Source organism: Trichoplusia ni, chromosome 19 (genome assembly GCF_003590095.1).
Source record: "Trichoplusia ni isolate ovarian cell line Hi5 chromosome 19, tn1, whole genome shotgun sequence".
In the NCBI taxonomy this organism is placed as follows: Eukaryota; Metazoa; Arthropoda; class Insecta; order Lepidoptera; family Noctuidae; genus Trichoplusia; species Trichoplusia ni.
The window spans coordinates 6,741,676-6,769,571 of record NC_039496.1 but is presented as its reverse complement, the minus strand read 5'-3'; the positions used below and the strand labels follow the sequence as shown (position 1 = coordinate 6,769,571).

The 27,896-nt window shown below is 34.8% G+C and overlaps 1 protein-coding gene across 1 annotated transcript in view; it reads left to right on the top strand.

The window, feature by feature from the left end:
- The first annotated feature begins 18,532 nt into the window (after window positions 1-18,532).
- Window positions 18,533-27,896, top strand: part of LOC113503414 — a 46,224-nt gene continuing 36,860 nt past the window's right edge. Inside the window, exons 1-2 of the mRNA XM_026885361.1 lie at window positions 18,533-18,864; window positions 19,156-19,346. Of these exons, the coding sequence (XP_026741162.1) occupies window positions 18,857-18,864; window positions 19,156-19,346 (199 nt within the window). The 5' untranslated portion in view covers window positions 18,533-18,856. The remainder of the gene's footprint in view (window positions 18,865-19,155; window positions 19,347-27,896) is intronic.

The following is a 27,896-nucleotide window of genomic DNA, read 5'->3' as shown; positions in this document are numbered from 1 at the left end:
TTATTGTTATCTTGGTATTCAAGCAAGGGAGCTGTGTTTTGTCAACAAGAATGCGACAGGATGACATACCTACTTCAATAATGTATGAGAAGAAAGTGAGATCCTTTTTATTTGTCTGTCGTGAACATGAATGCTTAGTCAGATTTATGTAATAAGTGATATTTTTAATACATTTACCTGTTTCCGTGTCGCGATATTTCTGTTTTCATAAAATGGTGTAAATGGTTGGCTTACGACAATGACATCAATTATATGACAACATTACTATTATTGCATACCGTTTTCTTCTTTTCGATCCATGTTTTTTTTTATAAATTTAGACGGAAATTAAAACACTTCAGCTTTTAAATTTCCATATTTTTTTATCTAATCACCTAATTCAATTTAACTGTTTGTGTGGAATATAAAGACAAACCCCACTTCACATAATTACAATGCAGTCCTCATTACTTGAGCTACATCAGACAGTAAAGCCTGTACTATGACATCTTAAAATATAACTTTTGTTGTGGAAGCGAGAGAGCACGATACCCCGCGCGTAGCTTTATCTCGCTCGCACGGCAGTAGTTCTGGTTGGAGGACGTAGTAAGCTCTCTGAAGTTAATGACGAGTTTGCATCGACGCGAGGCGGAGCAATACTCTGAACAAATACTGAGAACGTCTTGATTGACTATGTTAATTAGTCCCAATATATATGTAGATCCTTTAGATAGTTTGGGAAGTCTAGTAACAATCCGATTCAAACCTAAAGCTGTCTTACATATAGGAGTAGTTACATATAAAGCACCTTCATACAAGAGGTATTGAATATGACCCGTCGATGTTTCTTTTCAAGAGACCCTCACTCAAATTTTTGCAGTGACTGTCAGTAATGTCTTAAAACGATTGGATTTTTGACTAAAATATGCACTAATTCCATCAGATGGATTTTCAAAAATATATTGAAATCTCATCATCATCCACAGTCTTTATCCTCCCACTGCTGGGTATAGGCCTCCCCTTTCTCAATTCTTTCCTTTGTATTGAAATCTCGTGTGACGTCAATTATCAATACACTTTTACAATTTACTTTTCTTCTTCTTCTTTAATTTACAAATTATCAATATATTTTTACAATTTTAGCGACCGATGTTATTAAACCCCAGTACTTTTCAACATCTTTGATGCGTTGTATATCCGTAATTTTTCATTAATCAAAAAAGATGAAACTAATATTTTTATAATTTTTTCTAACTTGGATTATATCGTAAAATACCGCCTCACGAAAGAGCATCAAAAGTAAACTTTAGATCTTGACATACACTTATCAAATGAACATTATACTCATAAAGTCACTTAAAAAGGATTGATAAAGTTGATGTCAGCTCAAATATCCAATCTAAAAGAGATTACCTTAATCATTCATTCAATTCAAATATTCCTTGAATTCACTTGTTTTATTCCCTTGTAGCAGTATATTAGGTTGCGCGTAATGGAAAAGTGTCTGCTTCCTAGATTCCTCGTAAACAAAAAAAAATGGCTGTATAATGGAGATTCCTGGAACATTGTTTCGATGAGGAATTGATTCGAACAATTAAATGATGTCAAATACTTCAGCTAGAATCTGGTGTTTAGCTCTGAAATGTATTTAAAATATGCGCTATGTTATTTCGATAGACTGAAGGCCTCTTTGGCCTTCTTTGATCGAAATTGTATTTTAACTTTCAGTTACTAAGGCATCATAGTTTTGGAGAGGTTTCAATTTTTAAGTAAAATTATGTAATGTTCTAAATTTACTCATATTTGATAGTTTTTTATAAAGCCAGCTTGAGATCCTTTTATTGGGCAAGGAGATTCGCCTTTTTCTTCAAAAAATTTTTATTTTTTCGGGATGTCTGTCCACAAACGCCCCGTATATTCGTCAATATTGGACATCTAATGAAAAAATATAAATCTAAGTAGACCTTTTTAATTTTTATTCATGTTAACAGATACGCATGTTAGCACATTTACGTATGGGCATAAAATTTAGCTGATGGCTAGAATTTTTTATAACAAATTCTATGTTTGGAAAAAAAAGAAACTAGTAGGGTGAATAATACATAATTACACATAAAACAGACCGACAAATCCTTTAAAAAAATAGAGAGCCTTCACCTAAATTCGCTCAAAATCTAACACAATTACGTAACAAACTCGCTCGGCATGATTCCTAGCTCTTGGTACATCAACGAAAATTTTCGACGTTTACAAGCTGTTGGTTCGAAGACGCTGCACTAACACAATTTACTGAACGTTTCAGCTATGTCGCTAAACAGTTTATGCTGAACTTTGTGCTCGTGCCGCAAGAAAGCATACAACTTGAGGGACAGTTTCAATAATCTACAAACCTGAGTTCAAATTGACTATATTTGTGAATTAGAAGTCGTACACATTTGTTGTGTTTGAATTTGAATTAAACAAATGAACAAACAATTTGCAGAAAATATATTTACTAGAGCTTTTTACAAATTTGACATGATTTAATGGTATATTATAATGATAAGAAAGAAATGGCGTTTAATCTTGATTGGTCAATGAAAATTTTAAACTCAGAAGCGAACCGAGGTTACCTTCAACTGATCGTGTTTAAAGTAACTTGTGAAACCAGCTCTTAGAGAACGTACCTGATAAATACTTAGTCTAGTTGTTTCATAACATTTTTGTCGTGTTTTGAATAACGTATGTCCTCGGAGACTGGGGGAGCCATTTGTTCTGAAATGTCAAAAATGGTTTTGGAAGATGAAATTTTTAAGCGGTTTAAGTGATCGTAGCTTAGCAAAGATGAGTTTAGTGTAATACCTATTTTATTTACTCTACGCTTGAGACCAACTAAAAGAAACAAGATAACAGAAGATATTGGTTAAACTCTAGCTCTTTATATGTGCCTATCTAACTTTTTTCACATATTCATGTGTGAATTGATTTTTTTTTAGAAGTTTTTTAAGTTAAGTTTTTTATTGTGAGTTTAACTGGACTTATAATTACGTATTACACAACTTACTTAACTTATATTGTCTGTAATCCTAGATATTTCAAGTAGTATTGAATATTTTTAGTAACAACTTAATTTTGCTCCGGTTTATTTGATAGAACTTTCATATAAACAACCCCTCGATAGAATCGTTGGAAAATGAGGCATAGCACCTCATAATTCTTTATTAACAACTCTTTCTAACCCATAACGGCACATCTTAGTGGATAGACTTCAGAAATGATATAGTGCATGCAACATAGTTATAAATTGCTCGGTGGTCGCCAAAGAACGACAAAGTGATCAATTCTGTTCGCTTGACACCATACAAAAACGATTGCGGTATAAAACGCTTGTCTTCCTGTGTAAAATGTCTTAGGTACCACTCAATTGGGAATTCACTGTGGAAGTTTAAACAAAAATACCTTCTTCAAAATTGGATAATGATTTGAAGTTACGTATTTTTATTTATACATGCTCAGCGTTACAGTTAGGCAGTCATTTGTATGTCATAAGTCGGTGTTAGTAAGAAAATTAACAATTTGAGTTAATTAGGTTTTGGATGTAATCTGTAATGGCAATGTATTAAGATGTGCGGGTGCGCATGTTTGCGAGTTTTATCAGGGAAACAACCTACATGAAACAGTTGAAATTCAGTCTGTTGTTCTCATGTACCTATATATATAAATGAATAATGTTGCAGATTTACGCAATGGTTTTCAGAGTTCGATTACATTCAAAATTTAATGCTATAATAGTTTAATGTTTTAGTTTTTTTCTCTAGCTTCATATTTAATCTTTATAGAAAATGGCTAAAGAACGAACTTAATTTATTTTTCAAGAAGAAACACAATTTACGAGAACACGTGCAACAAATATAACTATAGATAGCTCCTCAAATTTCGAAGTTTCCCAAAAATTTGCGATAGTTGTTGATAGTTTGTAGCTGCCATCCGAAGTAGGTTCCCTAACTCCTACCTATGTGTACAGTTTTAACTTGGAAACTTCGAGAACATTCCTTCCATATGCAGTTTTAAGTTCCTACGTCGAGCTTATTTGAAGTTTTGATAATATTAGTCCTTGGCATGTCTCTGAAACGAGTAGGAAACTCAATTCCTATGGATACGATTTTAATGAAAAACTTGTGGTTTGTTTTGAGATGCGTGGTCCGTTCTCGATAAGAATGATTTTTAGAAAAAACAATTTCGCTTTTGCGCTTTATGTGAAAATAGAACTGTTTTGGTCTGTAGAAAAACTTCGAAACAAGTCTCCTATTTTGTTCTTTAAGTTTAATAAATTTAAAGAACAGAACACTTTTTATAAGGCTTTTTATCAAGTTTTAAGTGATATTTCTTTCACTTAACGATGAAATGAAGATACAAATAGACATTAAGAATGTCAGAAGTAAAGTTTATTATGTAAACACTACAAGTCGTTACCCACTACAAGGGGCTCAGTAATCTGTACTTGTTAACTACAAACCAGTACTCTCTGGGCAGACGGTTTACAATTTTAATGACGCACCAAATTCCAGTAATGGTGAGCGGTCGATTCTGACTCATCCATTATGTACAGCCAGTATATCGGCGAAGTTAAAATATAAGTTGGGTCAACCCTATCTATTACTGTGTACTACGGCAGTTGCAAATCTTCTAAGCGATGATAGTGCTCTAGGGTTGCGCTGATAGAGATTTTTGATAACCTTATGTCGATGAGTAGATAGCATCAATTGCTCAATAAAAACTTTTTACCTTAGATGGTAAAGGTAAATAGAAGATGAGACAATCAAATATCCAAAGTAATTTCAAAATGAAACCTAATTTTCTTTCACTATTTTTTTTCGGATCATAACAATTTTTTCCTTCCAATAATTTTATGTCCTTTCTACCAAGATCAAAATGGAGAAACATAATCGTAACATACAAAACTTAATCTCGGACCAAACAAAGTCCGAACAAAACACAAGCAATCTGAAGTTAAAATTAATATCTTTCATCGATAACCCGCGTCAAACCACAACCAGCCCTTTATCACTCGCCAATGAAATGGAACTGTTTAAAAAACGCAGTGGATACTTTATCCCGGGTTCTGTATCTACAGCGTTACCCGCATTACTGTACCGGCTTGGCAAACCACCCCTTACTATTGGCTCCGAGCCAGTGAAATCTGTCCGCAGTTCATGCGAGCCTAGTACATTTTTATACATTTTCATATTAAAAATAAATTTTATTACTTAAACAGAACGGCTGTTGGTTTAAAGTAGGTCAGTTTAGTTACAATTTAGTTGGACTTATGTATTTTAGGAGCTTTTAGTGTGATAGACGTAAATTAAATATTGTCACTTAAGTTAGTATTTTAAACACCTTTTTAAGCTCCGTGACCAAACTGTTGAAATCTAGGTTAAATGAGGCTTACCATTTTTAATGCTTTGTTTTGCCTATTTCTGTGCATTTCGAGTATGTTTGGTAATTAATAATTTATCAAACTATTTTCACAAAAGGTTTTTTTATCAATAATAAAAACCACTTCAGCAGTCCAAAATTTGTGTCGCAAAGGGGTCACGATTATTCATGTCACATGCACAGATATGTATTTAATTAGACTTTTTTGAACGTAGCTGCGTTTTAAATACTGAAACTGATGCGACAAGAAATAGGCATATTCTACTCTTAAACTTTAAACATACTCTTTAACAATAAGTTATTTTTATTGGAAGTCATAAGATTAGCAATTTCTCTGTTACTAAAATGGCAACTACTTATTGAACATCCTACATTAAACAACAATGCTAACATATTTAACTATAACCTATACATTCTTATTTATCTCATATCGGATGACAACAACAAAACGTTTGGTACATCTTAATTCTCTTTCCGATATTACCGCCTGGAGGCCTCTTTTCTAAAACCAATAAATATAATAGAATCGGATATCCTATGAAAAGAGAAGCAATCGAGCGAGATCTATTTCATTCAATATTTTGTATTGGTCTTAAATTCTGGCGACGAATTTCGATGTAGTTAAGACTAGGCTGGGATTTGGTTCGTGATTGAAAATCTATCTGGTTATGTAAGGTTTGTAATCGGTTTGGGATACGAATTGAGATCATATAATGAATTTGGTGTAAGTTACCCTGCAGGGAGACACTTATAGCTGATAATTGTGTTTACATATGTTTGGGTATTAGATTTCTCTTCACGCGAAAATAATTAGAATTATTTTAGAGATTTTTCATTAGACAGATAGTTTGACAAGATGTAACAAAATTATTCTTTATCAATTTATTCATTCAATCGCTAGAAAGAAGAAAAGAGGTTTGACTTCACGGATAGCCAAGTGCTTTGAGTCATCAAGATACTCCCGCATGTGCCACGGGTTAAAGCTTCACGTAGGACAAGTGTTTGTTAGATAGTTTGATGGTATTCTGAATGAACCTAAAACGTTTGTAAAATCCGCTTAAACGCCGTAGCGCGGGAGTCAGTTTGTTTTTAAAGAGAAGGGAAGCATTTACCAGCGTACATTCGTACAAAAATGTGACCAATATTCTTTAAAAATAATAATTTAACAAACTATGTTTTTCGGCAGTGTGTCATATTTACGACGGATAAAAGTCACTTGGTAGTCTAGAAGTATACAAACCCGCTTAATATCTAGAGGTACTTCTAAAAGCGTACCACGTCTCTGACTTAGATATATAACATTCACAGGCCTTCATCAGGACCAGTCCAGGCCCCAGGGGATCTGACGCGCGTCACTAAACAGAATTCATTTGTTCGTCTGTCTGCTATTCTTTGGAAGTAATAGTATCTTGCGATATTGTTGAGAAATAGTGTGAATACTGTGTTGCAATTTTATGTTTTTTTTTTGGAAAAGATTAGAAGACTCGCAATAAACCTCTTTTTTTTAATTTGGACGTATTGCGTATTTTTTAGAATGTGTTAAGGTGCTATTCGGAAGTTTTTGAATTTACTCTAAAATTAACACGAAGATTATCCTAGATTTATATTCCCATGCTCAGCTAATGCTCCATTCCACATACAGTTGGAATGAGTACTGATCACAAGTTTGCACGCTTGGTTACAATTTCTTAAAGTTTCATTATCTCTCTATTACTTTGCACGGAACGAATTCAATTTACATCTCTTATAAAGAACACCACTATTCCAAGAAATTTGTAAACTCTTTCAAGAAAACAACATAGAAAGCGTTTTCCCATCCAATATTAAATTCAGACAACTGATCCGCGAAGGAAAGCACTACGAGCTTTGAAGGTGAAAAATTTACTTCTGTTAAAACTAAAATACTCGTAACTAAAGCCTATTAAATTACTCCAACGGACCGTGTGACCGGTGTTCGGTAAGTTGTCACTTTCATTACACACTAATACATTTCTTCTTTTGGTCTGGAAAATGGAGCTAGCGACATCTGTTGGCAAACTTGTTACTTTAAAAATTTCTGAAATTTTTAGACGTCCCCTCTTGGTTTTGATGTTGAGCCCACATTTCTTGGACAGGCTTTTAGATGGTAACATAAGTGACTTGGGTTCTTTGGAATGTTGGTGTACTTAGCGTTAATAGCATTTCGTACATCTATGTTTTTGACATAACAAAATTACAGAATTTTAGATATTATAAAAGGTCTTCTAATTACGGCGTCAGGATTACTATTTTTTTTTTCTTCCATCAGTCTCGCAACTTTTATGCCACTTGATTCCAAGGTAGCGAAGGAAATTGTTCATTGTAGAGCTGATATAATAATAATAGTCTGTTTTCCTATTGTTAGACTTTTTATAGTCATTAGTCTCCCCAAATAGAGAAGCGTTGATCATTGATAACCACGTGCGCTCAATGCGACGTTCCCAAATTTGAACATTTGGAAACCAGGTTTTCTTTTACCGTGTAACCAATATTTTTTTACTTTTTGTTGCTTAAGTAGACTTACTTGTATTCAGACTGCTCTTTGCAAAGTATGCAGTTCCAAACAATACTTAGTTTTGTGAAACTAAAAGTGAAATGTAAATAAAGTACTTGCAAATGTAGAAAAACGTGATTGGACAAGTTTGTTTTTTAAGAAATTAGATTTTTCGGAATATTGGAACTAACACCTGGTGATAAAATGTGCTGATTGAAAATTGCAGCAACATAGCAAACTTTAGCTCTTAGTCTACACTCATTATGATTACGTCGCTAATTTGTGCATTAAAATGACATAAAAAGTACATTATGCAGTTCTCTGTCATGCTTCTACAGCCTTGTCACATACTTGAAGACGTGGTGGTAGGCGCCCAAAGATAATTTTCTCATAAGATTTGTACTAACAATGTTATGACCCGAATAAAATTGTTTGTGAAAACCAAACAAAGAGAAAGTGATGTGTTTATGTTCGATAGTCATACTTGTGAAGTTGAAAATAGATGAAATATATTTTTTATGTTATTAGTTGGCCAAAGTCGAGACTTACAATAAGTATCTCAATTATGTGTCTGAATTATCATCGATAAAGTGAATAATCGGATCGTATATATTACTTAGAGCCGTCTCAATAGGTGATTTTTTTATAGATAGTAATTCTGGTCGAATCGCTAAAATGTATGGATGTGACACTGTTTGGTTAAATATCTAAAGTATAATATGTCACTTTGAAAAATTAGAGTGATACCAATACTATTGGACTTATTTAGATTGGTGCGAGTAAAATCATAAAGAAATAGAGAGTCTGGTATATAAGTAGTGTAGTTGTTTTATCAAACTATCCAACCTTTTATTTCCGTTCTACACGTAATGATACCTAGCAATGTCATAGGGCACTATAGATTAATTAATTTTAATTACTTCCGCATTCACTAATTTAATTCTTGCATAAAGTCGAGTTTCGCAAACATTAAAGTCACATGCATTATAGGCCCTATACCTTTACAGTTTCTTAACAAAATGTTAAGAAACGTCTTAACAAAATGTTAAGAAACTGCATGTTTATTTACATTAAAAAAAACTCTGTTTTAACAGAAACATAATTACATCATTCGCTCTCTAACTCCACTTGCCTCTGAAATATTTTTCGTAGCAAATCCAGACGCCATAAAAACGGTAATGGAAATATCAGGTTACCGGCTTGCAACGGAGACGAATTGATTTCACAAATCAAATAACTGGTTACCGGGTCTCTCCTACCTCTGTTTTTAACGTTGTATTGATGACTATGTCCTGTAGAGCTAGGCTGTAACGCAGGTCTCATTTGTTCCTCTTAAATTGATAGAGATATTGCGATAACTCATGAAGAAAGTAGAGTCATGATAGAAGTGTGTGAAGGTTTTGGCCAGGGAACTTATCTCTTGCTTGCTAAGTTTGTATGGTGTACTTAGCACTTATGTTTGCTTAGTTATGCATAAATGTATTCTGGAGATTGAATGTAATGTAGAAAAGTCTAAGTCACATATCTTTGGTAAATTTAAAGGACGTATGCTCAAATTAAGTCGTCGGCTCCGTATCTGTAATCAGCCGAATTACGATTTTGATAGTTCGACTCGCGACCCTGCCGCGTCTACTCAAGATTAAGGACTCCGGTTGGGTCCGAAACTAGTCGGGCTACTCCGATAAATACGTGTGAGTAAACCACTTAATAAAGAATTGCGATTTCCCAAATTATAAAATCATCAGTTATTCTCCATTATCGTAACATATATTGAATATAAGACACACAAAACACAACGCCGCGCCGTCAAGACCCGTCTTATAATAAAATCTGAACTTTAAAAATCCATTTATTTATAGTTTACATAGAGTTTAAAATTCAGTATGACGCGTCTACTCGGGAGAGTCTGTGTCAATATCCGTACAGACTATTGAATAATAACACGTCACGAACCATTCGATAGTTTTAAGGTTAGAATGACAAGACGCCGCTAAAAGCCCGCTGTATGACAGAATCCAATCTGTGAGGACGCCAGTTAAAGTAGAGGCAATATCTGTAACCGTTTTCGTGGTCCACGTGGAATAAACTGGTTCCTTTTGGAGTTTGACGTTTAAAAACTGGATTAAGAAAAGAACAAGTAAAGGAAACGAGTAAATTTTTGAAAGAAATATTTGGGTTTAACAAACATTAAAGTCAGATCATCAAAATTTTTATTCCATTTTTATTCGATTCTTTGCTGATTGTTTACAACAAAAACGGTATATGAAAAAGTGGGGTACATTCAAAAATCATTTTCTTTAAATCTAAATATTTATAAAATAGAAACAGACAATGCTTTCTATTAGTACAATTATAGAGCAGGTTGCATTTGTGACGATATTTCAGCATTCTTTTAGTTTAATTTAACAAACGCTTGCTACTCTTGTATCAATTTAATTATGTATTTTGAGTAAACAAATAGTAGGTTTATTTAGAACTAAAGAGGATTAAGAAGAAAAAAATGAAACAAAAAAAGAAAAATGATAAAATAATGTATTCAAGTAAATCATAGTCCCTCTACAATAACTAGGTAAGGTTTTGACAGTGTATCGGCGACGTTAACGAGTTTTGAATGCGGCCCGCAGTGTAATGGAATATAAGCTTTATGGAGTTGTAATAACGCATAATCTGATTATCTGGTTAATGGATCTATGTCATGAGCGGGTGTGAAGTGATCTATGGGTAGTGGTATAATATTATGTGTACGAGGTAAGGTTAAGTTTGTGTGTATCTTAAAAATTAAGGTTTGGCTTCCGATGAAATTTTTTGATTGTATAATACAAGTTGAAGTCGGTATTGCCTTTGAGTTTATTTACTTCAGTATTGATAAAATATGTAAAAATCTGTTATCACAATGCAAATGGGACACCATATTTTATTCAACTATAGCAATTTTTTGGCTCATAAACTTTATAGCAAAATATATTCCCGTGTTTCGGAAGGCACGTTAAATTGTGGGTCCCGGCTGTTATTCCTACATCTTTGACAGTCGTTACAGGTAGTCAGAAGCTTGAAAAAGTCTGACAGCAAGTCTAACCAAGGAGTGTCGTGTTGCCCAGGTAACTGGGTTGAGGAGGTCAGATAGCCAGTCGCTCCTTGTAAAACGCAGGTACTCTGCTGATACCGGTTGGACTGGTAGCCGACCCCAACATAGTTGGGAAAAGGCTAGGCCGATGTGAAACTTTATAGCAAAGGAATTGTTTACTAATTATATTTTTGACCGGACTGTTTTTCCTAAAACGCGTAAAACCATAGTAATAGTGGGGTTTATCAAACATTCAAGTTACATACACAAGATCCAAAAACTCAAAATCAGCCTACGGGGGTATCGAACCCACGACACGTCGAGCACTCTATGCCTAGCTGTGACATTATCACATTTCTAGCTACAAAAAATATCAATACGTCTCGGAAATGCCAAGAAAATGTGATAGTATCAAATAAAGACAAAGACAAATCTATATCTATACTAATATATAAAGCTGAAGAGTTTGTTTGTTTGTTTGAATGCGCTAATCTCAGAAACTACTGGTCCATATTAAAAAATTCTTTTTGTGTCGAATAGACCATTCATCGAGGAAGGCTTTAGGCTATAAAACATCACATTGCGACTAATAGAAACGAAGATACAATGGAAAATGTGAAAAAAACAGGGCAGGTATAAATCATAACTTATATCTTCTACCCACGGGGACGAAGTCGCAGGCAACAGCTAGTAAACCATAAATAGGGAGTTACGTTAACAATACATAAATCCCTACGAATATAAAACGTCACGTTTTGATAAACACTGGAACGGAGTTGAACAATCTAGAATAAATATCGAGTGCAAATTGTTGGGGTCTTAAAACGAGGGAGAAATTGAAGTATTCTACTATGAGGTTGTTCTGGAGTTATAGATGTCAAACTGAAATACAGTTTAGGTAAAGGAAAAAATTAAATATGGACAAAAAGATAATCCGGTTACAGTCATTTAATGTGCTACAAAGGTCTTAGTATAATTGCAATACTTTATGAACTCGCACAATTTTAAATTAATTGTTCTTTTTTTTAATTGGAAACACACAAATTGTCATTATTAATAATATCTACAGCATTGTATACAAGTAGAAGATCTAGTTAACAATTAAACAAAAAATATAAAAACACTATTTTGAACAAATTTTCCCACATTCCAGCATTGAAACAACAAATTGAGACTATTTAAAATCATTAAATCATTTAAAAGGCTCTCGACCTAAAACAAGGCTCCAGAAAACAAAATCAACTCTCAAAAAGACAAGTAGGTACCATATCGAAATATAATATCAACATCTTCAGGCAGTGGAAACTCCCACATAAAATCAATTTTCTTATTTACTCTAGGGCCGTGGTTTGTAGCAAACGTTTTACGCTTTACGCCACATGCAACGTCACGCTGTACACCGCGTCACGATTAATATAAGTATCCACCAAGATGATCAAACACGTGTGTTTTAAACTTATTTGATCATTTTGTATACGTTGTAATTATGACGATGATTAGCACTAAAACCCACTTGGGGGGGGGGGGGAGGTTGGGGCTGTCATGAGGTAAAAAAAGATACGCTGAGCTGAAGTGAAAAGGTATTGGTTGGAACCTGTTTGAAGGTCTCTTGAATATATAATAGGACAAGTATAAATGTAATACACAACGTGAACATACTTCAAACGGATATGTCGTCTATATTAAAATCTTTCAAATCGGTTGCCTACAATGAAACTTGTTTGAGTAAAAACAAAAATTACGTGTTCGAGTCAGTCATATTTTGTCTTGAGGACCCTTTATAGATACTGCACTGGTCTCTTTTAAACGCTTAGATTCCGTATGCAATTTCTATAGTGACATCCTGACGTGGCGTCCGGCGTGACGTCATAGGTTGCCTATGGCTTTTAAAGGATAAGTCCTAAAAGAATAACGATTGACTGATTTATTTGATGCTTTCAGTATGAATTAGATTGAGTTTTGTTACTGCTGCTGTTTATAAATGCGGTTGTTAAATTACCCGAAGTGATCAATTAAAATCTCAATTTAATTTTCCTAGACATTTAACATTAATTTTGTATTGATGTTATTGAAATTGCTCTATATATAATGAGTATTTAATATGTCTATGTATTTCTTTCTTATTGCCACAAAATAAAATAATATTATTTGATGACTTTTAATTTAGTCTCTTTCGAGAACTAATATAATTAAGAATAATTAATTGCAATTCACTCAAGATATTGGTTTCTAATTAAATTTAAGTGAAAATAACAATCTACTCAGTCAACTCATCACACACTAATTCATTGTATACCTTTTCCAAAACAAAACAAACCGTTGGACCATTAAATTTGCAGAATTAATCTTAAATTAAATACCAGTTTAATCTTCACATGTTCTGTGGCTTTAAAAGGTTCTTTGATATTACCTGGTGTATCAACCTGTTAGGGATAAGCCTTGATCGATACATCCTACTCGCCTCTGCAATCCTAGTACATTACATTATAGTGGGGCTTTGAAATTGTGTCATTGTGCAAAATGGTTGCAAGAAAATTAAAGTTCGCTTTATAATTTTACTACCTATCGCTTGCCCGTCGTTAGAGGTACCAAAACATTACCCTCCTTTAACAAAGTCGGATAAAAGTAATGTTTATATGAATCCAAGGTGTCAGCAACTACCAGACCAAATATCAATAAGATCCATGCACCCGTATGGGCACATACACACACATACACACTCACACACAACTACAAACACTCATATACTTTCGTATTTATAATATTAGTTTGATTGAACATCTGTGCTTCAGTGCACGTCATATTTATTTATTTTCTTTGAATTCCAATAAATTGCAAAAGAAAGTTGTAAGCGCCTTACTTACCTTGAAGGACAAGTAATATTTCTAAAGCGTAATAGACAACTGAAAGGACTTCAGTGTAAAGGAAATTATAAGATGGTTACATTTTTTTTATGACTGGCCTTGTTTTAAAGCTATTTGATGAACTACATTGCACAAATTTAGCTAACAACTGGTCCAAACATAAAACATGATTTTTCTTAATCGGCTTCTCAAACCTTTTTTCAGATTTTTTTTTCAACCATAGGTACGTGTCATAGTTTTTTAACCGCTTGCACGCCTATAACGTGGCCTTAAAACACCCAAATAAATACGTTTCACAAGTTACTTTAAAGTTAATAAATAAATAAATAATAAATGCGGACAACATCACATACATTGTTCTGAACCCAAAGTAAGTTGCTAAAGCACTTGTGTCATGGAATTCAGATACAACGAAGGTACAACAAACACCCAGACCCGACACAATGTAGAGATGTGAATTTTTACATTGACTCGACCGGGGATCGAACCGGGACCTCAGAGCTAGCGACACCTTGAAACCGGTGCGTACGCCACTCGACCACGGAGGTCGTCGAAAAGTAATACTTTAAAATCCCGTTTTATTCAGTGCCCGCTTAAAACAAAGCTATCTGTCAGACCTTTTAAATTTATCTATGCGTACATTTATCACAAATCAGGGCACATTAGCTAAGCCTTAAAAATTGCTGAAACAGCTGACGATATTTTTGTGTAATTTATTATTATCTCGAGTCATTAGTTACTGTGGATTACTAAAGAGGTTGAAGTTTCAATCTCATCTGAAATGTGCAATATTCATTCATAATCATGTGAGTTCTAAATGGAAAGTAAAAGTTGTCTAAGGTGTAATTTCATTCGCAGCTATTTTGTGTGTTTTGCATTAAGGTTTCGATTTTGTTGTAAATACTATTTTATTCTTAGTACATTATTTATACGAACCACAGTTTTTAATAAGTTCAACGAAAGTGCAAGCATTTGTAAATGTGAACATTAAAATGAATGTCAGTTGGAAACCATACTAATTATTAAATACTAGCTGTTGCCCGCGACTTCGTCCGCGTGGTTAGAAGATATAAGTTATGATTTATATCTGTCCTGTTTTTTCCACATTTTACATTGTATCTTCGCTTCGCTATTAGTCGCAGCGTGATGGTTACTAGCCTAAAACCTTCCTCGATGAATGCTCTATTCAATAGAAAAAAAAAATCAATTTAAACCAGTAGTTCTTGAGATGAGCGCTTTCAAACAAACAAATAAACAAACTCTTCAGCTTTATATATTAGTATATATAGAAATAGATAAGTACTCTTTAAACATTGGTAGGTAGCCTATTGGCAAGTCGTCGTTTCATTCCAACAAAAAGTTTTTTTTATGCAGTCTTTGTACAAACACAATACATGTTCCTATCATCACCTCCGAGTATAATATTTACATTTGTCGCTGCTACGGCACGCAAACGCCGAGATGAAGTGGTGCTATTATTTTTATGGTCCGACGCTGACGTTGTATCTATCATGTACAGCATGTAAACATTACTTACTAAAGAGAGAAGTTACTAAGTCCACGGGATTGACGCTTTGAATTGTAGTGTCAAGATTCTTTATCGAGTTTTTTTTATTGTATTGTCCTTATATCAAGTTTTCACTGAATTAAGTGGAAGTAAAATGTGTCATTAATTATTTCTTCACACACCTTTAACAAATGCATATACATATAACTCCGTAGCATATTTACGCATTTATTAGTTTACAAAATAATACTGAAACTACGCTTTTATGACCTTACCACGAAGAGAGATAAAAAAAGCACACGATTTAGCTAGGTTTCTATATAAATAATGAAGCACATTTGTTAATACAATGAAGCGCTATTAGCGTTTGAAAAAATCATTTTTTTCTCAGACAGTTGACGTTCAATATATTTGAGCGATTTGATATGAGCTATCACGTAGAGATAAGTAAGTTTTCTACAGGGTATAATGTATGATAGACGACTAATAGACACGCAGAAATGAATAAATGCTTAATCAACATGTTGTGTACAACAGGACGACATTTCAGAAGTTAAACGCGTTCACTCAAAAAAGGACTATAAAATCTAAATTCAATTAACTTGAAGATGAAATCGCGCACGTCTCAAGCACTGCCTTTCTTAAAGACGAGCTAAAACAATATTTAAATTCGTTCCTATCAATTAGTTTTGAAATCTTAGTTAATTGATCCGAGCTGAATGAGTTTTGTTTCAACTGCCATCCAATTGCAGTTTTACTGTATTGGATTTATTCTTATTAATTTAAAGAATCGATACGATGTCTGATTTATGATAGTAATGACTTGCTTCGATATCGTAGATAAGTAAAATACAGTTCGTTAAATTACACGAAATTGAAAGTTCCAAAAGGAAATGATATGAATAAGAAATAGGTAATAATACTTCCTTTATAAAACTTGTCAGAATCTTCAATATAAATTATGCGTATCTAAAAATGATGATTCTTCATACCTTTTTATTAATTTATTTATTTTTCGTTCAGGTAATTACTTTAACAAACAACAAAAATTGCAATATGATAGCCAGTGAAATTGATTTACATTTAGAATAATGTTGCATTACATTAACTGATACAAATAAAAAAGCTACCCTGGAAATTTCAGCCTGGTAGCTGATCGGGAAGCGCTTCAAAATTGGGTAATTGGGTAAAAATCCAATCGGAACGACAAAAAAACAAAAAGTGTATAAAATATAGGAAAATTGACACAACTACATCTGTACCGTAGACCCCGCACTTAAATCTACACGCTATATCTCTGTATTTGAATAGAACACAAACGAATGACGATCTACATCTATCTCTCTATACATTCTGTAGAATCGACAGCCGTCACTAAAATCCGTATGCAATGGTTGTGATTCTTTTCACACGGACCATCACCCAGTTGACTTTGCGATCCGCGTCGATCCGTCATCTGTGAATGTTGATTCAATTGTATTCTTAATGCTTTTGCAGTCCATGCGAGCGGAGCGTGTGGGCAGCTATTATTTTTTTCAATGAATGTTACATCAACACATTTTAAATTTGTTTTAGTGACACATTAACTGAATTCAATGAAACTTGATATTAATGTTTCTTATGTGGTTAATGTAAGTGCCTGTTTTGTTAGCTAATGAATTATATGTGATTTTTTATCACAAAGCAATGAATAGAGGTTTAAATATTTCTTCTTATTCAAGTTTTAACTATTAAATTGTTAAAATGTTCTGTAGTATCATTCATCGTTAATATGATTATCTACATTTTAATAATATTAACTTTCCACGATAAAGTTCAAATTAGTGTGTTTGATTATTGCAGTTTCACACTTGGCTGTGACTCAATTCCAATTATGTTTTACACGCAGATACTTATACGTCTGAGTGTCTGTCATATAGTGATATATAAGTGTGAAAGTTCCTGATTCTATGCGTCGAGCATTCTGTTTAGATTTTAGCACAGAAAGCATACGATTTTTTTTTGATAGTTTTTCGAATAGTTTTTTTTACTCTTTTGTCTTTTGCAACTAGCATAGTAGTTGAAAAATATAACAATTACTTGAATATGAGACGAGGCTAACTACGATATCGTTTAAATTTATTCAAACTAAACTGCTGACCAATTAAAACAAATATTGCAAATAAACAGAATCATAAACATATTTAACGCAACAGTAAACATGCATTCTAAATAAAACTGCATTAAAACCGCAACAAAGTTAAAACTGAACAAGATTTACAGTGAGCAAACATTAATATAACATAAATTAATTGATTCAATATGAAACTCGCCGCAAAAGAAAGCGATTGAACTCAAAGTGGTGTTAATAAATCTAGTCCCACACACTCGTGTCTGTAGCGAAGCGTAATCAAACGTTATTGCAACTTAAAACGCGCAACGTGTGCCGGTAAATATAAGGGTGAGTTGAAAGTAAATGAATTATTTGAATGGAAAATATACGTTATTTATTTTTCTTTTTCTTTAATTTTTTAAAAGTACTAATTATTTCTAAGGTTCGAGATAAAATATTCCCGCACCCAGTCTAGTCAGCTAACCAACTCTCATGTATAAAATAATTTTCGTTAATCTAGTGTGAAATCTGGATGCTAACGCTGCAGCGCGATATGCTTATTATACAAAATAGTCCAGTTATCCTTAATTAAATGTAATTATTATAGGTTAGTGTCTTTGTTCGGCGAGTGGAGACGGCCTTATTGACTGGGCGGCGCCGGTCGCGCGCGTTCGGCCGCGCTCGTGCCCTGCCGCTCGGCCGAACTCGGCAAACTTCGCACTCGCTCGTAACGTTTCACTAGAAATTTAAGGGCTGCGTTAGGGGTATTCCGACAGGCGCGCTGCGTCTGTGGGACGACCATGGCACCCGCTCAGCATTACATAACGCACCGACCCCAATACATGACTGAAAACTATTTTAATATATTTTTTTCTATCAAAAACTAAATAAAATAACGTCTCATTTGCAATGAGCGACCTCCTGCAGACCCCCGGTCAAAGAGAAAACGCCGCCTAAAGCACGGCCAATTGTCGTCACGACAAAAAGACGATAGTAGCAATTTCCCTTTGCCGACAACCCTTTGCGAGGCGAGAGGCTGAGCGCGCTCCGGGCACATGGCGGGCGGGGAGGCGCGGGAGGGCGGCGGCGGGGGCGCGAGGGGCGCGGGGCGGCTTTCCCGGGCCGCCCCGCCTCAGTGGCGGCCTGCAGTGGCAACGACGCGCGTGTCGCCTCCGACACTTCCGCCCCGCGCACCTAATCCGCTCATTTAGCAAGCAAACGCCGCATACGGTGTGGTGGCGGTGGCAGCCCTGCGGCGCCGAGCCCCCGGGGCCGATGCTCTGACGAGCCGGGCGCCTCCGCCCGAGCTCCTTCGATCCGCGTCCGACCGGCATGTGATATCGCGCCGCGCCACTCGACAAAATGATTGTGTGTTCAATTGTTTACGTTAACGATAGTTGATAACCGGGAGGCCGACGCTGGCATGCTAATGTGAGTATACACAAGCCCGATCAATTTTAACGGCCGCAGACACCACGTCGCGTCCACGCGAGCACGCAATTTTCCCCGTGAATAAATAAGCTAGCATGTAAAGTCGTACTAGAAGACAAAGCGAGTTAATGTCTCGGAGCGGCTTTTTCTGCAATGCGACATTGTTGGGATACGAAAAAGTTTTCATACATTATTAACGTGCGAGTGTCATGTCATGTACAGGCGACGCGGCGGTCGGTGGCGGCTGTATACAGGTTAGAGTAAAGTGACGATGTTGTGAATTGTTGGCAGTCGGACTGTTGGTGGGGAGTCGTGGACTGGTTGTCGTGGTCGCGCGGGCGTTGGACGCGCGGTTTTGTCGCGCGCGGGCTGCTCATCGCGCGGTTCTGGCGGGCCAGCGCCATGCGGTAGCGCGGCGGCGCGGCCGAGCGGCGGGCGAGCACTCGTGCGCTCTCGGCTATGTGCCCCCCTTGCGCTACACTGTAAGTACCACACTGTAAACATATTCACAAAAATACGCATTATTCAAAAATCACCCAAAGTCCACCAAACAAAATTATCACCAGAACTATCACAGGTCACGCTGAAAAGACATTTTTTTCTGATACTTTTCTCATACCTTTTGGGGAACTCACAATAACGCATACCTAACATCCTAAAAACAGCCTTAACTATGTCATATTCTTCGCGACACAGCCACAAACACATGTGTGACACAAACCAGATCCACATCTCACTAATCACCTCGCTCACCTGGCAAACCGGTGATCTACACGTGTAAATAACGTGCAAGCAGACGCTCTTAAGAATCCCTAAGATAAGGGTTTATCAAGGCTGAGTACTCTCTCTTGCTGAAATAATCCCTAATCCGCCACTTACGTAGTTAACATTACTCAGGCACTAACCATTTTCACAAAATGACCCATAACTTTATTCCCCATAGTCATTCTCCTGTCCGTATTTACGATAACGTCGCGACGTAACTTGTACAGACATCGTACATAAATTTTGTGCGTACGCTTGTTGCAATTTGCTGTCTAAACCCGAAAGTGGGTTACGTCATAAATTGTAAATTTTTGTTGAGCTGGCTCATATGTTTGTTGAAGTTATGAAAATAAGGATTGAGTAAGAAACAGTTGAAAAATGTACGGAGTGCTTGTACTGACTCCAATTTCTGTAAGAAAATATTTCCACAAAAATATACTTTCATTTAAAGCCTCTCACAATATCTGAATAAGCATTTAGAATGATTAAGAAACAAGCTAAAAAAATCAAATAATATGAATTTCATTTCCTCCAGCAAAATAAAATTACAGAAACTTCCAACGCAAAAAACCCATACTCCGTTTACCACTTAAGACTGAATATAAAAGTGAAAATTAAAAGCCTCAACTAATAAAACCTAGCATAAAACTGTATGCACTTAGCTCAGCCAATCAAAGTCATGGTTGGAACTCAATTCAAGCGATTGAAGGGCACTTACCTTATGTCATGAGAGCCGGAGTTATGCACGGGTTTTACTCTCTTTTTGGAAAGGAATTTTCAATGAATATACTTAATATTGCTTTGAACACACTAAACAGTGTAATCAAGTAAGGTGTACTCATTTTGTACATTTAATATCTAGACAAATTTGGTTTTTATGAGATTAAACGCAAATTCTAAGCGGAAAGTCTTTCTAAAGTAACAGTTTTTTTACCATTACTCCCATAATATGTATGTTTCGAATGATATTCGTATGTGTATCTCTACGTTAGCTGTTTTCAATTTGATTCAACTTTCCTAAGGTTTTGGCTATAACACAAAAATTCACGACATAAGTGGGAAATTGTATTCATATTAGAAAAAAACCTTACATGATTCCTGTACAAAATTATCTGGTTATCTTTGATAAAACAAAATGAAGAGTTACCAAAATGTAGAAAAAAGTACAGACCTCTGCTTCTGTGTCTCTCGTGACTCAGTTCTGCAATAAATTATTATAAAACAAAGTCTTTGAAAATTTCTTCAAAAGAAATGAAATGCTATAAAGCCTGGAAACAATTTTACGTTTAGTTGCCAAATAGGAAAAACAGATCTTAAAAAATGACAACGAATCATTCTATATTCAAAGATTGCAAGAGCCATTTTATAAAAAAGTAATACCGCTTTGGAATATCGGCGCCATGTTCTACAAGTTTTTATATCGACTGCCTTTATTGTAACTAAAAGAAGTTTGCATCAAGTTCGAAATCTGTTTGAAAACAATCTTAATCGAGAGACTGAATGGTTTGATACCTTTGCTTGATTGATGAGTAAAAAAACATACATTTGGAGATTTTAGTTAAAAATTAGAGATGTAAGAAAACTGATGATTCATCAAGAATTAGGTTTTAATCTAAAATATTGAAGTTTAATTGTTTCTGGTATTAAGGCGCCTGTTATTTAGTGAACCATAAATAAACGAATGGTAGCAAGTGTTCAATTTAGCGAACGTGTAAAACGATAAGGCTCCGGTTCAAATTTAGAACTTTCATATACCTAAAACAGAAATCGTTTCATGCTAACCAAAAACGCTTTTAAAAATAAACACCTTTGCACCTTTTTTCAACTATTCGTTTAGTAAAATGATACTGTACCGAAAATATTTTATTTTTATAATGTTTAAGCATTTACGTCAGAGTAAAGGTAACGTAAATGTCAAAGTAGCTACCGTATCGGTTTCCGTGCCTTTGGGAAATCAAGATCATTTTGTTTTTGAGGGATGGCGGGTATTTTCATAATTCATCAATGTCTCATACAAATATCACACGCAGTTCAGAGGCGGTTAGTTCAGGTTAATGATCGATTAAGCTTTTACGCAATTATTTATATTTAATTTTCCCTTGACGTCGCGGTGAGTGGGAGTCTTGTGCCGACCTCCAAAATTTGATGCTTTATTTTATGTTAACCATATATAGTGAGGCAAATCTTTATCCAGTTGATGGTCAGCTGTTCTAATGGAGAAGAATACCGGTATTTATTTGCTTGCTTAGAAAAAAACAATACGATTAACCAAAAAGAAAATAATAAAATATATTTACGTGATCGTTTCCAAATTTGTACTCGACGATATTTTTAAACGATCACGTTTTGGTTTGAATAATGTTTTCAAATGATTGTCAAAAGTTACCAAGAGACAGAAGGAAATAATATATGTCTAACTTTGAGCCTATTTAGTCTAAAATACAAATTAAAAAGACCAATCATTTTTTAGCTCGTACTTTAGAATTCGTTTTCAAGTGATCATGACTCAAATTTTATAGCTTGCGCAAGCATCAAATGTATTAATAAATTCCCCAATGTTATGGCATAAATATTTTTAAATTCACGCGAAAGGGGCCTTATCTCGAAAAATGCTGAAACTCATCGTCTCCAAGGACTGTTTTGTTAAGAACCTTCTTAACGAATCTTCCGAGTTTAAGATGGCTTGAATGACTTAATAAGTCAAAACTGGAAAATAATCAACTTGGTTTAATCTTAACTGGATTATGTATTAATATTAACGCTGCTATTTTATGCGTTTCGCAGGTATCGTTATCCACTGGTTCAATTTCGGGTAATTGTTTCGATATAATTACATCCTTTCCATCACTGAATGGATTCAATAGAAGTGGTATTTTTTTTCACATTAGAGATTACTAACAGAATTTCTTTCTCTAGCAATTTCCAAAAGAATATATTTTCATCTGTCGTACTTGTCTACAAAATATGATTTTAAAGAATTTTTTTTTGCCTTCAACAAAGTTTCAGTCATTTAAATAAAAATGTACCTGTGTGATGCGACCATAGAATAACGGCCTAAAAACTACACCAAATTAACATAACCAGAAACGGATCTAAGCATCTTAAACCGTTAAAATTAAACCTCCGTTAGCCGGAGCTTATCATTTTATCGTGAAGAGGCAGTTATTGCGTCAACGGCGTCAAAGTATCAAATATGAAGTTTTTTCAAGAGCCTTTATCTCGGGGTATTGTTTTGTCAGCGTTAAACGTTTATTGTGTCGGGGCCGTGGGGTACAGGATGCACACTTATGTAGGCTTTAACAATTTATTCTTAGAAAGGGCTGATAAATTAAACTTTTTTTTTTAAGAAATTCACACACTTTTCCGAAAATGAGCTTAAAAGAAATATACAAAATAATAACTATAATAATACGATATAATCGAGATAAAAAAATCTCAAAATTTTAATTGGGAACATTTTGTTTTAAGTAATGGTATGATTTATTTAATAGAGGTTTAGATTTATTTAATGCGTCTAGAATTTTAAATTAGACAGAACATTTCAAGAGCCTGTATTGATTTAATTTGTACATTTTTTATTTCTAAAGGACACTTATTATGTTACACGATTTGTTTACGAAAGTATAATTAAGACAAGTTGATGAAAAACAAAAAATATTGAACCGCTTGTATTTAGTTACAAAACGCTGTCGTCAGTCATTACAAAGACAACCTTATTACTATTCACTTACAATGTATTTTTGTCTGTTTGTCGCAAATCGACACTGTAATACAGAGTGCTCGGTTCAGGCCGTGCGTCCGTCGTTGGAGCCCAATGGACCTCTTTCTTTATTTGAATATTTATTAAATCATCCCCCCTTTACCCCAAAACGATCCACCCCCTAGTGTTGTGACAACGCGATTTTTTCTTTGGGTTTCATTTGGCTTATCGGTAAAGTGTTTGCGGTGAAACGTTGTTTTCGACTTAGGTTTTCCATTTGCACCGTAATATTTTTGTAAACAATGATTCGCTATTAAACGCACGCCTGAGGGATATACTTATTTAAAAGTAACGCATTTTAGATGTATTGATATTTGCTTTTTATTACGCAATACAGTTACCGAAGAATAAATTGGAGAGATCAAAGTTGCAATTCACATTTACGATCACACTTTTATGTCACATATCTCTAGAATTTTCTAATAAATTGTCATACGCCAAAGATATATTGCCATTATTATTACAAAGTTACTAAGAGCATCTTGAAGTCATAAATGTAAATGCTATTAAATTTTTGTTGCAACCGCGATATCGTGTGATGCTACGAGCACCGTAGCGCTACGATATTGCTACGAGAAGCGTCTACGTCGTCAGAAAAAGTCTACGCCAAGTCTACACACACTTTATTGTATTCTTTATCGTTGCAAAATTAGAAATTTTATGACGAATTGAGTTTTACAGACATTTTATCCTTTAAATAGGTAATATGGTTTCAAACGAGTATAATATTTTTGGAACATGTTTTTTTAATCATAAGACCGCTAGGTAGTAACACTATTTTTTTTTTCTAATCTCAATACGTTTATCGTTTACTCTAGTAAAACACGAATTCAAATTCTCCTTTAAACCACACTAACCCACAACTGCAAGTTAGAAAATGGTTTGACTGTGAACGATTGGCTCCAATCGAATCCACAGCTAATATGAAGAGCCATGGGATTTCGGGAGCACCGAACTTGACGGACGAATGAAGGGTGCCGAGCGAATTGAAAATTGCTCTACGAATCTCTAGTGTTCTTGATTATCCAGAGGGATAGGAAAATTTTGAAGCTTGATCTGGTTTCGACAGTGAGAAAAGTGATGAACAATTCAGTTTTTGAAGATTTTGAAGTTAAGTTAATTTTAAATTTTGGACTTTTGTACTTGTAAGATGTACAGAAATAAAAACATTAGGTTTCTTTTTCAATGTATTTTCGATTGTTTGTGAGACAGAAACGTGACAGCCCCAACAATATTTTAAACATTATTTGATTTTTAAGTTTATGTTGAATCGTTCAAACAGTACGTGACTGGAGCTTGCAAACAAACTCTACAAAATAAAACCGAAAAACTGAAAAAGAAAAAAAATCTCATCAAATATTTCACACAGCGTATTTTATTCGCCCTCTACAATGAACTTGTTCTATTCACACATGCAAACCACGTACTCTACACTGCATGCCCTACCCAATTAAAGCCCTTTACATCTCAGATGACATCATCAAAGTACATCAAAAAGCTACTTACAAGTCCTTCAGATGTCAAATCAATCGATACCTGTAGCTATTCAATACTAAGTGTACTAGATTGGCATGCTAGACATGTGTCGGCGTTAATGTCATTAGTCTAATGCCTGTTGTGGTACCAAATCGAATATAACCAGGGTTATTGCTATTTTGGCTCTATTGTAAATTTTGTGGATTTTCGGATCACATTTGAGTGGGCAGATTACGTGACTCTGAACAGTAGGGATAGCGTAATAAGAGCTAAATGTTATCTGACTATTTTCCATAATTGTATCATAGAGTATCGAAAACAGGGTGAACATGTCCAACATTAACTGCAATGTCTGGTAACAATTTGAGTTATAATTAATACCCCTACAAGAACATAAGTGCCCGCTGACAAAAAGTCCCCTTTTATTGATCATTTTTCTTTGAACCAGGACTCGTTTCATTACTAAATTTTGCTCTAAGAACGTTTGAAGGACTTTCTACCAGCCATTAATGGCCGCGACTTCTTGCTCTTTTACTTTTTGAAGCTACAGGCTTCACGTTATCGACAATCGCGGGCTCCACGCCCCTTAATTGGCGCGAACGAACGAAACTTCCGTTCAACGGTTCACGATTTCCCTTCTCAAATGAACAGGGATACGTCATTTCCTTGCACAGCGATTGGTTTGATCGCGGTAACGACTTATCCGGTACTAATTTGTTCCAACGCAAATCCGTCATCGACGCATCAATGGTTCCTTTATACACAGCTTCATGAGAATGCGGTTATGCGGTGTGTGAGAGCGGGATTATAGTTTTGTTTCTATTCCATTGCTAGTTTTGTTGATGTTGGTTTTGTTATTTTGTTTGTGGCCGGGAAATGGAAGAGTTAACAGGTGAATAGCTTATTTTGAGTGTTGGAAATGGATTGTTAGTGATGTGGGTCGTGTGGAGAGTTTTATCACTGGAGTGAATCAATTCAAACTGAATGCATTGGCAATTTTTAGATTCCCAAACAATAACTTTACGACGTATTCTGTGTTGACCTCTTTATTTGATTGGTTTTCGTTTCATCTAAAAATAATATTGTCGGATGTGTTTGTATCGTTGAAAGCAACTGAAGATTATTATTGTTCCAATTCAATTTAGTTTAAGTGCCAATATTAAAGGTTGGTATAAAAATTATTTTAGTGTAAAAAAATCCTAGTATACTTTTTGCCAATTAGTTTATTATGTAACAATTTACCATCAATAAAATACACACTAGTATGAGCAATATTCATTTCGAAAAACCACTTATTTCATTAACTTAATCACAAATACCGTTCATTTGGAAAACAACAACAAAACCGAACGAACTCTCTGTTAGCTACCCTTATTTTAAAATAAATCAATACGCTTTGCATTTTCTGTCTTTACACAAACAGAGCCGCGGGCGAAGGCTATCTTGTAATACAATAGTTATCTTGCTAGCGATCAGTGCAAAGATTCTCTGAAATGAAAAGGAGATTATTCCATGGCCAAGACTAAGGGATTCATGGAAATGACGAGAAAGTGTTTCAGCATCCTTTTCTTTCACGCAAAGATAGAAAGAGGCAAAAAGTCCTGTTAAGTCAGCTTGTTTTGCGTACTGAACTTTTGATGTTGTGTATTGACTTTCTTATTTAAAATCAAAGATTTGTTTTGAGAACTCGAATACAATTTTGTCTATCTTCCGAAATGATAAAAGATAATTGATACTTATTTTGAGATAGAAATAATCACTATTGTCTTTAAGAATCTACATTGGCAGACTAGTACTATAACATTATCCCATAAAAACAACAAAACGCTATAGCAATATTCAGTAGCTTGTACTGTCAGCAGCTTAATATCAGAATAGCTTAAAGCAAACAAACTCGCCCAAAACTATCACCGATCACCTCAAAACGTTCCCTAGCACATATCATAGACCCGGTCCAAGCATGCACAGATTATCGTCGCCACCCGTGTGTACATTAGACACTTTGATGAGCTTATAAAGTCACTTTAGATGCAAAATTCAAGCCAGGCTTCCAACGGCCAGTTTGCCAATGGCCTTATGAATTCAGGCTTCTTCAGACTCTCAAAATGTGTATCGAATAGCGGTTTTTGGTTGTTGTTCCACTTTGTTTTAGTCTAGGTTTAGTTTTGAAGTTGTTAATTAGTTCCGTGTTATAGACTTTGCTATGACAACCGGATTTGGTTGGTCGTTAAGTTTTGCGTGTGATTTAAGTATTTGATGCGACTATTTGCACTAGTATTTTGTACTTAATGTATATAACGTTAAACGATATGATGCGAAACATTTTTGTAGTCATTTTATAGACATCGTAATAACATTAACAAAAAAATTCGTCTATATGTTACGCAAAAAAAAACAAATGCTCCGTGGTACTATAGTTCATTTTATCTTCTTCATTTTCCACAATTTAATCCTCTTTCGTGTTCCTGGACGTTTATTAGCTGCAGTGCGTACCTACGCACCATTAAATAATCAATGACGACCCTATTGCGGCAGTATCTAAGAGCTTGCCGCCTCTTAAATATTCCTGGAGTCAGCTGATATTTATTTTATTGGACTCCTCTACCTGAGCTTTCTGTATTCCTGCATTTTGATCAAATACTTACCTAAATAAAAAATGTGACGTCATCTTACGGAATAAAGTAACTGACTTGGAAAGACCAAACATAGAGAAATAAATTAAAGTATAAGTATATATTATTATTATATAGTATAAGTTCCTCATATAACAAAATCTTAAATACTGTCAGTACCGAAATCCAATATAATATTTGATTGTTATCGAAGTAAACTTTCTAAGTAATTGCCGATAAATCGAAGCATTTCTAGGACATTCTCAACTGAAATAATAACGGGGCTATTAATTGAATACCCGTGTAACCGGTCGTTCCATAACATTTATACCCCACACTATCCCGCCAACAAATTTCGGGGCATAAAAATACAGATTAATGGACTAAATGTGTTAAAACGATCGGACATTACGACAGTA